The sequence below is a fragment of the Sminthopsis crassicaudata genome, chromosome 2, assembly GCF_048593235.1.
Source record: "Sminthopsis crassicaudata isolate SCR6 chromosome 2, ASM4859323v1, whole genome shotgun sequence".
NCBI classification, from domain to species: Eukaryota; Metazoa; Chordata; class Mammalia; order Dasyuromorphia; family Dasyuridae; genus Sminthopsis; species Sminthopsis crassicaudata.
In genome coordinates, this window is record NC_133618.1 from 151,104,644 (window position 1) to 151,120,274 (window position 15,631).

At 35.2% G+C, this 15,631-nt stretch overlaps 1 protein-coding gene across 2 annotated transcripts in view; it reads left to right on the top strand.

Annotated features, from left to right (window-relative positions):
• The window catches only part of MERTK (MER proto-oncogene, tyrosine kinase), a 115,035-nt gene that overhangs the window by 83,325 nt on the left and 16,079 nt on the right, over positions 1–15,631 (top strand). Inside the window, exons 9-12 of one of the 2 annotated variants that reach the window (XM_074287687.1) lie at positions 3,065–3,215; positions 5,093–5,246; positions 9,290–9,375; positions 13,732–13,827. In XM_074287687.1, coding sequence (XP_074143788.1) covers positions 3,065–3,215; positions 5,093–5,246; positions 9,290–9,375; positions 13,732–13,827 — 487 coding nt within the window. Of the gene's footprint in view, positions 1–3,061; positions 3,216–5,092; positions 5,247–9,289; positions 9,376–13,731; positions 13,828–15,631 lie in introns of both variants that reach the window. The other variant, XM_074287686.1, reaches the window with a different exon arrangement.

A 15,631-nucleotide genomic window follows, 5' to 3' on the forward strand; every position in this document is an offset into this window, starting at 1 on the left:
TATTAAAGCTGCATGTATTTGACACCTTCGGTGTACATGTTGTTTTTCACTTTGGAATACTCTTTGGACTTGGTTTTGAGTCCAACATTTGCCTCAGATACTTATTAGCTGTGTGATTATAAGCAATTCATTTAGTCTAAAGTGCTATAGGAATGAGATTATTTTATTTAAAAGGTATTTCAACAACAACAACAAAAAACTAGTAGCAAGCATTTATTAAGTGCCAATTATGTTCTGAAAAACTAGTTGTGCTCTAAGAATCTGGAAGACCTGAGTTCAAATCCAGCTCCAGATACTTACTGGTTATGTGACCTTACACAAATCACTTAGCTCTATTTGCCTCGGTTTCCTCATCTGTTAAATGAACTGAAGAAGGAAATGGCCAACCACGTCAATATTTTTGCCAAGAAAACCCCAAATAGGTCATGAGAGTTGGACAGACTAAAATGACTCAACAACAATAGTTTGAGGACCTGACGATGTGGCAGGGGGAGGAAAGCCAATCTCAGCTATAATTTACAACAGAGAATGCTGAGAAGTTCGTGGTGCTGGTGGGTTCTGAGGTGTTTCCATTGCAGCTGTGCCATGATTTCCTCTTTCTATCACTGATTTCCCTCATAGACAATGCACTATTTTGTCACCTTATATACAGAGATTAGTGAACAGATGGAAGGGAGGTTACTATATTCCTTGTTAGTCAGCGTGCCTATTGTATAATATTTCAACCAATTCGTTGTTTTCCACCAGTAAATAGCAAAACAGCACTAGTCATTTTCTCAGCTGCTTGGCTGAGTAGTTTCAGGCTTAAGAAATGACAGCATATGTTTGGGGGGGGGAGAATAATGACTGTACTTAATGATATTTTTCCGAGAAAATTAAAATACAGAATGACTGATCAGCATCTGAAGCTTTTGTTTAGGAAGCTTCTAGGCAGTTACATACAAGTGTATAGCACTTAGATGAAAAGGATCTTAGACAAATAAATTCTAAAGGCAGAGAGGGGATTTGAAATTAGGGGATGTGGATTTGAATCTTGACTACATTCATGTGACTTTGGATAAGTCATTTAGCTTTGCTCTCAGCTTCCTTATGTGTCAAAAAAAGAAGTTCCACTACATATAATCTAAGATCCTTTTAACCCCAGGATTCTCTGGAGTGTTTCTAAAATGATGCTTTTTTTTTTTTTTTTTTAAATAGTAACCTTTGGGTTGTTTATTTTTAATTCCTGGCAGTTCCTACCAGGAAAAAACTCTGAGTGACTGGCACACATTCTCCTGTAGACATGAATGACATGGTTGTTCTTTCCTTATAGACAGAGCTAGACTCCACCCTGCGAAATTACCAGGACAAGTGACTGGCACAGAAATGAAGGGCATAAGAACATGAATGCCATGAAAATCTGAATCTGGCTTCAGCAGCCTCTGATATTGTCAGTTGGGTGTCCTAAATATGTCCTGCTTATTAGAAATAGGAATGACCTCCTTTTATGGAATTAAACCAGAGTTCCTCTATCCAAAGGTAGCAAGTTCCGTTTCAAGCTTCCAGTGTTTGCCAGCGTGTGCCCTTTCTAGAAAAACCCAGTTCTCAATTATGATTGATTTTGTACTTGGGTGAAAAAAAAGGTTCCCTTGCTGTGCTCCTAGTAAACATTGTCCTGAAAAGGTTAGCTTCTGATTACCAGTCTTCTTTAACTGTATAAAAGGTTGCTCATATAGAACTACTGAAGTAACAATACTTGAGGGGAATGAAAGAGAAGGGAAGAGAGAGAGAGAGAGAGAGAGAGAGAGAGAGAGAGAGAGAGAGAGAGAGAGAGAGAGAGTGACAGAAAGAGAGAAACAGAGAGAGATACAGATACAAAAATACAGAGAGACAAAGACACAGAGAGATAGAGATATAGAAATATATATTAAAATATATATAGAGAGAGAGAAAGAGAGAGACACAGAGAGAGAGAGACAGAGACAGAGAGAGAGACACAGAGAGAAAAACAGAGAGAGAGAGAGAGAAAGAGAGAGAGAGAGAGTGACAGAAAGAGAGCTGAAAGAGAGAAACAGAGAGAGATACAGATACAGAAATACAGAGAGACAAAGACACAGAGAGATAGAGATATAGAAATATATATTAAAATATATATATAGAGAGAGAAAGAGAGAGACACAGAGAGAGAGAGACAGAGACAGAGAGAGAGAGACACAGAGAGAAAAACAGAGAGAGAGAGAGAAACAGAGAGAGACACAGAGAGAGAAACAGAGAGAGAGAGAGAAACAGAAAAAGAGAGAAAGAGAGAGAGAGAGAAACAGAGAGAGAGAACAGAGAGAGAGAGAGAGAGAGAGAGAGAGAGAGAGAGAGAGAGAAACAGAGAGAGAGAACAGAGAGAGAGAGAGAGAGAGAGAGAGAGAGAGAGAGAGAGAGAGAGAGAACAGAGAGAGAGAGAGAGAGAGAGAGAGCGCTTGCATAATCACTTAATCTTTGCTGAGTTTTGGGGGAGAGGCACCCGTGCAGGTGTAATAGACTGAGTAGAACATTCATTAGCAGAGGATCTGAGTTTAAACCCATGCTTTTTTATTTGTGTGACTTGTGTTTTTCAGACAAGGCATTCCACCTCCGCCCCCACATACATGCATAAACTTTTCCCTCTGTAAAATGAGAGATAAGGATTAGAATCTATTCCCTAAGCAATCTCTAAGATCCCTTAAAACTTTAAATCCTATGAGTCATAATTCTCTGTACTTTAGAAATTTATTATTGCGTCAAAATGGCCTTACAATATGCCATGGCAAAACTTTATTTGTAAAAAGTAAAGGAGAAAGAAATAAAGCTGCTTATATATATTGCTACAAGTAAAAAACAAACAGTAAAAGATGCCTGTAGAATGAGATAGTGGGAAAGCCAGGGGTCTTTGGGTTCAAATTATGGCTTACTTTATTGCCTGAGGGAATTCACCAGGCCTTAGTTTTCTCATCTGAAAAATGAAAGGTTTGGAGGTAACAGTCCAGATCTGTGAAGTCTTTGAAAGGTATCATTGTGCTACAACAGTGTTGTGTTGATTTTTATCTCCCAGCAGGAGCATTCTGAAGAAGTTGATCAGGATGACAGCTTTGCATTTATTTCTGTGTTAGCCACTAACACCACATGTACAGTGAAGATTGCTGTTGTCACTACGGGGGGAGTTGGGCCCTTCAGTGATCCAGTGGATGTGTTCATTCCAGCTAATGGTAAGAGCCAACATCCTTACTTGCTGCCAGAAAGTGGTATTCCAGGTGGTAACCAGATTGTCACTAGATATATTATGGGCCTAGAGAATAATTTAAGACTAAAGCTAATGTCAAAGTACAATTTTTTACAATCATAAAATTGTTTTTTTCCTAGTTACCAAGTACTATGATAGCATGCTTTTAAATGGCCTTTGTTTGTTTTGAAAGTTTTTCAGAAGGAGATAGCTCATTAGGAAGATAAATACATTTGGGTTAGAAAATTTACTCTTTGGATTGTCTAACTCCTTGGAATGGGGAAAAATACTTCAAGGGATCACTAAATTTTAATTTGTTAAATCATATTGTGGGGATTGGCAAGATCTTTTAATTCAGCAGGGAAAGGAAAGACCGTCCAAATATTTACCTTTGGAATTAGTTTTGAAATGCTACTTGACACTTCAGTCCATTACTACTTCCAGCATTACTGCTGGAAAGGCCAAATGGCCTTTGGATGGCTTATTTTAACATGATACTCTCTATAAATAAATAGATGTGAAAATGTCTCTTTCACTATTTCTTGGCTTACTGATTCAAAAACCTGGTCCTACGGTGTAATGTTGGTGTCTTTTTAATTTTGTTGACATGGAATCTTAATATTGCATCAGGTGACCCAGTACAAAGCCTCTGATTTGAAGTTTAGTGGAATCACTTTTGTTTTGGCTGTGACCATTCCTGGCTTAGTTTAAGTCTTTGACCTCCTGCCATAAAGGCCCTTTCTTATTGTATTGTATCTGTATGTGTTGTACAGATGTGGTGATGTCAATCAACAAGCATGTAATAAGCATTTACCATGCGCCAGACATTGTGTTAGTTCTTGGGAATGTAAAGATTGAAATGAAGTAGAATCTTTCTTTAAGCAGCTTAATGTTTTGTTGCAAAAGGGGGGAGGTATAGCCTTTTCTCCTGATGTTTATTTTAAAAAGGGTCTTGTTACCTGATTGCAAGAGTAGTCTAGGAAGATCCTGAATTATATTACTCTAGGGAAACAAGGAAAAGGAGTAGGACCTACCATCATCATTTCTATTTTAACATTAATTGGGGAGTTAAAATAGGATCTTTTTGCAGGTTTGAGGTTCTGGGGCACATCCTAAGCCTGAGGAGAGTTAGTAATTGAATTCAGTTTAATTTAACTCAATAGGCATTTGAGGAGGTGGGAATGTTTCAGAAACTTATAAAAATCTATTTTATTTGAGAAAAGTTGTACATGTAGGAAAAGTGAGGAAGCCTATAAAAAAGAAACATAGTATACCAGACTTTTCCTAAAGAGACATTGGCTGATCAGGTACAGATTAGCTGACATAAAATCCAAGAGGATAGGAGCTCTTATCTTCATCCTACATAGTAAATTTCTTACTCTAAAGTTTAAAAAGTTTTAAAATTATTTCTGATCATTCTAATGTGATAAAATGAATAGATTCATTTAAGCCTGAGTACAGCAAGATGCCTGTTTTCCCCATCTATTATCACTACAAACCAGGCAACTAGTTTCATAAATACTAAAAAACATGGGCAATCCAATGTTTTCCTGACACAGAAAAATCTGTGAACAAAGTACAAAACTCTAAAACTTAGTGTTAGAAGGGATTTCTTAGGTCATAAGCCCAATCCATACTTGACCAAGAATCCCTTCTATAATATATCTGATAAATAAAGTTCTCCAATAAGAAAGAATCTCCTGTCTCTAGAGGTAGCCCATTTCATTTTTGGATAGCTTAAATTATTTGAAAGGATAAAGATGTAGGGGTAGAGGAGAGAGCAGTACTAACTGTTGTTTCTAGTTAGTTAAAATACTAATGGTATTTTAGATTTTTAAATTTGAAAATGACTTTGTTTTTTAGGTTTAGTAGATTTTGCACCCTCTTCAACTCCAGCACCAGGGAATACAGATCCAATCATAATCATCCTTGGATGCTTCTGTGGAATTATTCTTATTGGACTAATTCTTTACATATCTCTACTTATTAGAAAGAGATTACAAGAAACAAAGTTTGGGTAAGTTACCAAGTTAAAATAAGCATTAAAACAAATGATATTGCTTAATATTACATCTTTTAAAATTAATTTTTAAATCATTTCTATTTCTCTCTCCCTCCTTTCCTACAATTAAGAAAGAAAATAATATTGCATATTAGTCCTTTATTGGTTATTGATGTGCACCTGCTGAGCCCAAATTATCATGGGGTCTATGGTATAGTAACATTTGGGCTGATCTGTCTACCAAATAGTACAAATCTGCCTTTATTTAGCAGTTTCTCAGATATTAACTTTGTTGTTAGTGATTCACTACAGTTTGATTTTGGTTGAGAGCCAAACCTAAAAATCACTCTCAGAGATACAAAATCAATAGTACAATACTATTTAATGATATTCCCTCAGTTAGAAATTTAAAAGAAAAACAATTAGTGTTGTTTTATTGTTGTTGGGTTGTTTCAGTCATGTTTGACTCTTCATGACACTATTTGGGGTTTTCTTAGCAAAGATACCAAAGTGGTTTGCCATTTCCTACTCCAGTTCACTTTACAGATGAAGAACTGAGACAAACAGATAAATGACTTGCTTAGGATCATACAGTTAGTAGTGTCTGAGGCCAAATTTGAACCCATGACCATGAGTCTTTCTGATTCCAAGTTCAAACTTAGCTGCTCTAAATTTATGTATAATTAATTTACAGAAAAAAATCTTAAATACCAAGTTATTTTGTTACAAAAATCAGAATTTATTTACTATAGGTTCCAAACTTTTTCCTGATGAGAACTTTTTAAAATAGTATTTTATTTTTCCAAATACATGTATAGTTTTCAACATTTTTGTAAATCTTTGGGTTCCAAATTTTTCTCCCTTCTTCCCTTACCTTTTCTCTCTCCAAGATAGCAAACAATCTGATATAGGTTAAATTTGTGCAGTTCTTTTAAATATATGTCCATATTTGTCATGTAAAGAAAAATCAGATCAAAAGAGGAAAAATCATGAGAGAAAAAACCCAAACAACAACAAAAACAGTGAGAATATTATATTTTGATCCACACTCAATTTCCATAGTTTTCTCTTTGAGGTAGATGGCATTTTCCATACAAAATCTATTGGAATTGTTTTAGATCACCTCATTATTGAACAGAGCCACAGTTGATCATCACATAATCTTGTTGTAACTGTGTACAGTGTTCTCTTGGTTCTGCTCATTTCATTTAGCTGTTGTGAGCTCTAATTTTTTTTCCTTAAGTCTTATATTCACTAATAGAGGAAGGCAGCAGGAAAAAAGATTGACGACCCAAATTCATTCTCCACCACATATGGATGTACTGCCAGTTATGTCTCTCCTCTGGTATTCCCTTCCAATGGAATTCCCCAAAATGGGGAATAGGAAATGGTGGTGGCAATCAGCCTGCCCATAATATGATTTAAATACTAACTAAAATTGCTAATTATACATATCAGTTATCCACTTGGGAACCCCTAATTTACTTGTATGTATATATTGTTTATATACTATTTATTATCTGAACAATGAGTGTGTAGTTTGACAGTGGAAAAATCTGTCTCTTGGATAGATGATTTAACTGGAGTACATCCCTAGTGTTGCCACTTGTTTGGGTCCTACGTTCCTGGAGTATGTTTTGTTTTCTTTCTCATATCTTTATGTATGCAGAAGACCCACAAAAGTTGGGATTGTGGTATAGTAGACAACACCCTGGAATGGAAATTGTGAGACATTGCTTCTAGTCCCAGACTTGCTACTCACTGTCTGGCTCCTGGGCAGATTGCAACCACTTGGATTTTAGTTTCTGCGTCTCTAAAATGAAAAGGTTGGGCTACAGGTCCTGTGAGGTCTTCTGAACTCTGAAAATCAGTGAGATCAAATGGAGACTTTTGGACTCTAACACATTCCAAAAGGATATGCTAAGAGCCTACTATTTGCAGAATATCTTGCTATGTGCCTGAGGATACAAAGAGAAAACAAAACAAAACACCAGACTCTGCTTTTAAGAGTCATTTCACTGTCATTGATTTAGGGTAGGGATCTTATGTTTGACAGCCCATAAGAATTTGTAGTTAAACAAAATGTAATGTGCTCCAACTGGGCAGGAATTCCTAGTTTGGCATCATAGGAGCTATCTGATATGTAGAAATAATATTTGTTACTTTGTGAAAAACAGATTTATTTTCTTGAAGTCACCCAAAATGAATGCTCACCTAATGAAGAACTAGAGAAGTAAAGGACAAATAAATTCTTGCATACAAGAGGCACTCAGAGAAATACTAGTTGAAAGACTGGCTGCCTGACAAAAAGCAAGAAATATAGCTGTCTTAATATCTTTTGGCACTCTAGTTGCTGTGGTCAAGGGCTTGAATCACTACTGAAAGCTAGACTTCTCTTTCCAGTAATTTCACAAGTACCTCACTACGTCCTTCACCTGCTATCCTTTCCAATTTTATTTCCTTCCTTATTTCAGAAGAAAATTTGACGTGTCTGCTTGTCCCATAAAGTTCCTCTAAGCTTTTTTTTTGGATCATAAACTTGAAATAATATTTTATTGCTTACACTCACAAAAGAAGAAACTGATATGTTTCAATTAGTGATTAATGAAAATAAAGATGTAATCTTTTTTTGCCATCTAAGTTCACTTAATCCTTGAAATCTATCTATTGCAGGCAAGCAGTCAAAAAAAAAAAAAAAAAAGGCATTTACTATGTGCCAGACAGCAGTGCGCTAAGGGATAAAGAGGGATGAGTAGGGAAAGAAAGTCTGTGGATTTCAGTTTAAAAACTTGTTCTAAAACAAGTATGATAATATGTTTTTAAAACTTTAGAAATAAAGTTCCACTCAGATCTTATTGAGTCACAGGAACTTCTTGACACAGCACCAACAGTGTTGCTATTTTAGTCTTAGGAGCAAATCACCAGAAATACCAGCTATAGAAGGAACAAGCTTTGGGAGGAGGGGTGCTTGTTTTTTTTCTTAGCCAAGATTTTTGACCTGACTAATGACTCTTCATTCTTTTTTGGCTCCTGGAATTCAAGTTGTTTGAATATTGCATTGTAAAATTGGAAATGCAGTGGAAAGAAAATAGATAAATTTAGTAGAATGAAAATAAAGTTTATCTTTAGAAGAGTTTTTTTTTTAAACAAGAGTTCTTAACTTGGGATCTGTAGATAATATTTGAAAATTTTTATAACTATTTCAATATAATTGGTTTCCTTTGTGACCCATTGTACTTTATTTTATTAATAACATTATTGAGATAAGATTCTGAAACTTCATCAGATAGTTAAAGGGATCCATGACACAAAAGAAGACTTGTTTTGTTTTGTTTTGTTTTTTTAAAGAAGAGTCTGGTAAGCAATAGTCATGATTAGTTAAGTATTTGATTAAACATAGATTAAGTATTTAGTATATCTTAGCATAGATGACTCAGAGTGCCAGATCTGGAGTCAGGAAGATTTATTTTTTGTGAGTTCAGATTTGGCCTCAGATACTAGCTGTGTGATCCTGGGCAAGTCACTTGACCTGCTTGCTTCATTTTCCTCCTCTGTAAGCTGGAGAAGGAAATGGCAAGTTATTTTATTATCTTTGCCCCCAAATGGGGTCACAAAAAGTTGGACGTGACTGAAAAGCAACTGAACAACAGGGACCAGGCCCTGTGCTAAACTGGGATACAAAAATACAAACTAGGAAAGACAGTCTCTGCCATCAAAGGCATACCATTCTAATGCAGAAGATGACAAATAAAGGGGAATTGGAAGGGAAGTTTTAAAGTGAGTAGAGACTTGATTTTGAGCAAAATAATATAAAAATTCCCCTTTCAGGTCCAGTGTTCCAAGGAAATAGCCTTAGTGAATGGGTAGAATGGCAGTTAACACTAACATTTGCTATCTTTGTTTTATGAATTTAGTTTTTCAGAAGGATTATCACATATATGTGTATATTATATATAATGTACATATATGTCTATATATATGTGTATATATATATATGTATGTGTATATATATATATATATATATATATACATGTATGTATCTTTTTTTTTCCATTTAGGAATGCCTTCAGAGAGGAGGATTCAGAATTGGTTGTAAATTATAAACCAAAGAAGTCTTTCTCTCGACGAGCTATTGAACTCACCTGTAAGTTGATATTTATTTGATTTTCCTTAAAAGAAGTTTAAATTGTTTTCTAACTGGCAAAGGCCAAATCTGTTGGGGTTCTAAGAAGCACAACTAATTGAAAGAACAGCTATGAAGTGTGTGGTGTAGTAAAGGAATAAAGCACTGGGTTTGGAGGGAGGAAGACTTGCATTTAGAACCTGATTCTGATTTTTATTGGCTGAATGATCCCAGGGAAACAATTAGTCACTCTGTGCTTCAGAGGACTTGCTAGGACTTTCCTACCAAATCGTGGAAAGTTGAAATCTGTTGGCAGAGATAGTTTACCAGACTGTGAATTCCAAGCACTAAAAATAAAAACTAGAGTAAAGGCTTATCTATCATTCTATCTATTTTGTACATTTTTAACAAGTTGGTTAGGTTTGAATCTGAAGATTATGGGTTAATATACATAGACTTGTAGTAAGTAGAACACTAGAGTAATACAATGAAACCCCCAAACTTTTAGCATTTCAGTGGCCATCTCTAGAAAACTGAGTCAGATGTCAAATGCTCAAATGAAAGTAATAATCTAAAAGACTTAATCTCAAGCATTATTTAAAATATTGGTCCCTTGATAAATGTTTTTCAAAGTTCAGGATTATTTGTTCTCTAGAGTCCTTTGTACAAGTCATGATTTCTTCTTTCCTTAGAGCACTTTCAGACTGCTCTAATATACTTAGAATGGGAGAGGAGGGAGACATAATGAGAGTAGTTGTGAATTACTTCTGAAATAATGTAAAAGGAATCACACATATTACATGATACTTCTAGATTTCAGTAGAAAGGCTGTAATAGTTCAGTGATGGCGTATCTAGGGAAACAGTCATCTAGTCAACAAGCATTTCTTAAGCATGTACTGTATGACAGACATTGTGTTTCATGCAGGACCTATAAAAAATCCAATAAAAGCAAAGTTCTTGACATCATGAAATTCACTTTCCAATGGGAAATTCATCATGAAAAAAGTCTATTTCTCTATCTGTATTATATGTATAATATATATGTGTGTATATGTACACATGTGTGTACATAAATGTATATATGTATTTTATGTGATTATCCAATATGTGTGTATATGTATACACACATGTTATATATAATAAATGAAGGGAGAATAAATGGAAGGTTATCTCAGAGGAAAGATACTAGCTGACAGATCAAAAGGTGTGCAGGGAAGGTGAATCAATAAGAATGGAAAAAACCTTATGCAAAAGGTGATATTTGAGGTGTCTTGAAGGAAGCCAGAAGTCAGGAGGGAATGGTGAAGATGCAAAGAAAGCATTCCAGGCAAAGGGGAAAGCCAGTGAAAAAGGCATGGAATCAGGGGATAGTGTCATGTTCAAGGAGCAGCAAGAACTCCAGTGTTGCTAGATTGTAGAATATGCTAAAGAGAGTAGAATGTAATGAGACCGAAAAGGTGGGAAGGTTCAAGTTGTAACACTTTGTGTCCACTAGAGGACTTTGTATTTGATCTTGAAGAAAATAGGAAGCTTTTAGAGTTCACTGAGTAAGACGATAACATGGACACACTTGAACTTTAGGAAAAATCACTTTGGTAAGATAGATTGGAGTGAGGAGAGACTTGAGAGGCACCCAAGCAGAATGCTAGTGTTTTAGTCCAGGAATTAGATGATGAGAGCCTAGAGTGATAGCTGCAATGGAGAGAAGGTGATGTCGGTGAGAAATTTAAGTGGGTAAGTAAGAGGGAGAACTTAAGAATTATAGCAAATAGGGAAGTTCAGAAATGAGGAAAGATGGGTGAGAAAGAAAACAAATTCTGCTCTGACATGTTGAGTTTGAGATGTCTGTAGAACATCACATTCAAGATATCTAAAAGGCATTTGGTGATTTGAACCTGAAGTTCACAAGTTTATACTGAATGTATAAAACTAGGAATTATTTATATGGAAATAATAATTGAACCAAGGGGAGCTAATGAAATCATCAAGTGAGATAATATAAAAGGGGAAGAGAAATGAAAAGGATCTAGGATGTAATCTTGGGGAATAGTCACAATTTCTGAGTATGGCCTCGATGAAGACACAACACAGAAGACTAAGAAGTTACAGAGAGACACGGGAGAATATCCAGAGGAAAACAGTATCATGAAAACCTAGAGAGAGGAGAGTATTGAGGAGAATATGTGATTGACATTGCAAAGTACTATTGAGAGGTCAAGAAGTTTGAAAACTGAGATAACTTTAGACTAAAGCAGTTTCAGTTGAATGAATCAGATAACTAAGGATTTAGAAAAGAATAAGAAGAGAGGTAATAGAGGCATTGAGTCTAGATAGTTTTTTTGAGGGATTCAATAGATTAAGAGAAAATTTGTAAGATTATAGACAGCAGTAGGTACGTTAGGATATAGTGAAAGTTTTTTGAAAATGAATGAGAACTGGTCATGTTTATAGGCAGCAGAAAAGGAAACAGTAAAAGGAAAAGATTGAACATTAGAGGAATAGTAGATATTATGGAAGAGATAGTCTCTAAAGAAGGGAGAAAGTGAGATGAAAGGTACATATTGGGGAGGGTGAACTTGGGAAACCTAAGAATCACGTCCTCTTTAGAGATTAGAATGATGGAGGTAGTATAGGATCATGTCAGATGCGATGAAGAGGAGGGAAGAAGAACAGTGACACGGGAAGCTCAAGAGAGAAGAAGAAGTTTGAAACAACCCACTTTGTGGAGCTAGGAATCATTTAGTGAATAAGTAGCAGGATTGCCTTGTTTCACTGAGGGCACTGAAAATTGCTAATATAAATTTGTAAAAGGTCTAGAGTCTTCTAGAATAGAAGAATAGAGGTCATAGAGAGGTTGAAGAGTAGTTTGGGGAGTAATATGGGGGAGAATAAAAGATAAAAGATTATGATCCAATTAGGAAGTTTCACAATCTCTGAACATGGAATACCTATATCACTTTTGGGTGGGAGTAATGGCAAGATCCCTCTGTAGAGTGGAGGAAGAGTGGAGGAATGATAAGACCATAGTTTTATAGCTAGACAGAAGGGAACAAGTCTTTATTAAGTATATACTATGTGCCAAGCACTGTGCTAAGTACTTTACAAAGATTATCTCATTTGATCTTAACAATATCCATGAGTAGTAAGTGCTACTATGATCCTTATAACTGAGAAAACTGAGATTGGTCGATGTTAAGTTACACAGCTAATCGATGTCAGCCGCTGGAATTGACTTTGTTTTCCTGATTCCAGGCTCCATATTCTATCTACAACATCACTTAGTCGCTTAGCTTTTAGAATTGGCCCCAAAAGTTATCCAGCCCATCCCTTTTATTTAAACGATGAGGAAACTGAGGCTTAAAGAAATTACTTGTGCAAAGTCCTATAAGAAGTGAAAGCATATTTTTTTTATGTGTCTTTTTGTCACCAGAAATAAGTTCTTTGTTGGCACAGACCATGTCTTATACTTCATTTATACCCATAGTACTGTACTAGCCTTCAGCCCTTCCCATTCATCTTCTGGCTTTGTCGTCTTACCCATTTAGAATTTTAGTTCTTTGACAACCAGGAGAACTATGCATTTTTGTCTGCATTCCTAGAGTTTACATAGTGCTGGCACTTAATTAATAAATGCTTAATTAATGCTTTTTTATTCCATTTCATTTCTTGTAAAGCACTAACCAAATATTCATTGACTGATATTAGTGAAATCAAACAAGCCAAAAAGAAAAATTCCTCTTTATCCCATTCCCTGCTACATTGTTATAGCCCAACATATGGCCAGTTAGGCTGTTAACACTAAGAAACTAATCTTTCCCTATGGTCATCTGGGCCCTGAAGGAGTACATTTCAATCATCTGGAGTGTAAGGGAATCCACTATGATAATTATCACTAGCATTATTTCTGGATAACAATGTTTGAGTATAGGAAACTCTTAGCCCTTATCAATCTCTCTGCATCCATTCTATTGCTAGCACTTTCCCTTTCTTTATTGTCTCCAGTCTATCTGATGTGTACATTATTTTCTCATATTGTTTCCCCCAATAGGTTGTAAACCTTAGGAATTGAGACTTTTTAAATTTTCTTTTCATCTCTGGCAGGTTCTTTGGCATATAATAGGCACTTAAATGCGTGTTGAATGAACTGACTGAATGGAAAACACACACACACACACACACACACACACACACACACACACACACACACAAAACATTGGGGCAGCTAGGTGGTGCAGTTCAAATGTGATCTCAGACACTTAACACTTCCTAGCTGTGTGTCTCTGGGCAAGTCACTTAACCCCAGTTGCCTCAGGGGAAAAAAAGAAAGAAAAAGATCCTCATGATGTTGACAACTATCTGTGTTCTTCTTTTTCAGTGAGAAGTTTGGGGGTCAGTGAGGAATTACAGGATAAACTGGAAGATGTTGTAATTGACCGGAACCTCCTGACTCTTGGAAAAATTCTGGGAGAAGGTAACCAATTTGGAACCATTACTAAAAAGCAGAAAAAATGCCACAAGATCATCTCAGTGAATTTGAATAATGTGAAATGTGTCATTTTTACTTGAAATAAAAGGATTAATAAGGATGCTTGTCCTAAAGATTTGCTTTCTAGGGATAGTGCATGAAACAAGATGTTTTACTCCCGAGTAGGGAGAAGCACAACTACTCTTGTGAGAGAAAATATCTAGAAACTCTTCAGTCATCCCCATGTGTTTTAAATTGGCTTCTCTGGTCTTTCAATATATTACTTCATTAGGAAACCTGGGTTCAAAGTTATCTTAGACATTTATTAGCTGTATGACCCTGGGCAGGTCACTTGTCAGACCCCTCAGTTTCCTCATGTATAAAATAGCAAGTTTTTTTAGACCTTAACATACTACAGAAATGTGTAATATTGTTATTCCTTTTGCCTTTCTAATTATTCTAGTAAGGACTAACTTGGAATATACTTAGAAAGGGTAAGGGCCTACTGAAACTGATTCAAAGGAGGTGACTATCATGATGAAAGGACTCAAAGCTATGTTTTAAAAGGAGTCTTTTAAGTAGCTAGGTATTTTTAGGTGGGAGAAGACTTGGGTAAACTTGGGTAGATTGAAGACATGGCAGCCATCATTTGATATATAAAAGAGGGATTTTCCATTAAGAAGAAAGGATTAGAAATATATTTCATTCAAGAGGAGAACTAGAATGAATAAGTTATAGAGAGACCAATTTTGGTTCAAAGAAAAAGTTTCCTAAAAATAATGAAATGTGGGAAAGTGGAATGGAATGCTTAAGAAATATGTTCAAATGAAGGCCATTTGTCAGAGCTGTGTTGAAACATTAAAGCAGTCAAAGAGCAGATCTTAGGCACCATTAATTTAATGATTTATATTTATAGTATCCTTTTATTTTCTTAGTCATCAAATTTAATAAACTAAAATTCCAAATTAGATTAAATTAAATGCCTTAATTGAGGATTCATCACATCTTGATCATCTTCTTTTATTGAAATAATAGTATTAAATTGTAAATTCCTGGAAGGCAGAGATTATTCTCTTTCATTTCTTTTTTCTTTGTGTCTTGAACTCAGTAAGTATTTAATAAATGGGCTTGAGGAAAATATTATTGAATTTTATCTAAATTACATTAATTGTAGCTATGATCTCTTATGAAAAGTAGTATTCCTTCTAATCCAGCAAATCCTATCTTATAATTGTGGGGGAGAGGACTAGAAGTAGAATGGAGTTATACTAGAAGGTGTACTAGATGTGAATTTCAGTGGTCTTGATTAGTGGTTCTCAAACTTTTTGATCTTAGAACTGTTATAATTTAATAAATTAGAAATTAAAATCAATATTTTTAAAATGTACTTATTAAAATAAAGATATCTATTTATATTAATATAAGTTAATAATGTAACTATATTTTCCGAAACAAAAAAATTGGCAAAGGATGTGGCATTGTTATACATCTTTTTGCAGATCTCTGTATATCTGGCTTAATATCTCCTTCTACATTCAATAGATTGAAGAACATGAAGAAATTTGGCTTTGGACAAATATGTAATTTAAAAAGGGGAGAGTATTTTAATAGGCAAATAACTTTTTGATATTATAAAAATTGTCTTAATCTTGCATATTCCCCCAAAGGCCTCAGGCACCTCAGGTTTCCAGACCACACTTTGAGAACTGATGATTTAGATGAAGTCCCAACCTTGTGCTTGTTTATTATATGAGCTATATGAACACTTTACGTCTCTGAACTTCATCATCATTATCTATAAAATGAATAA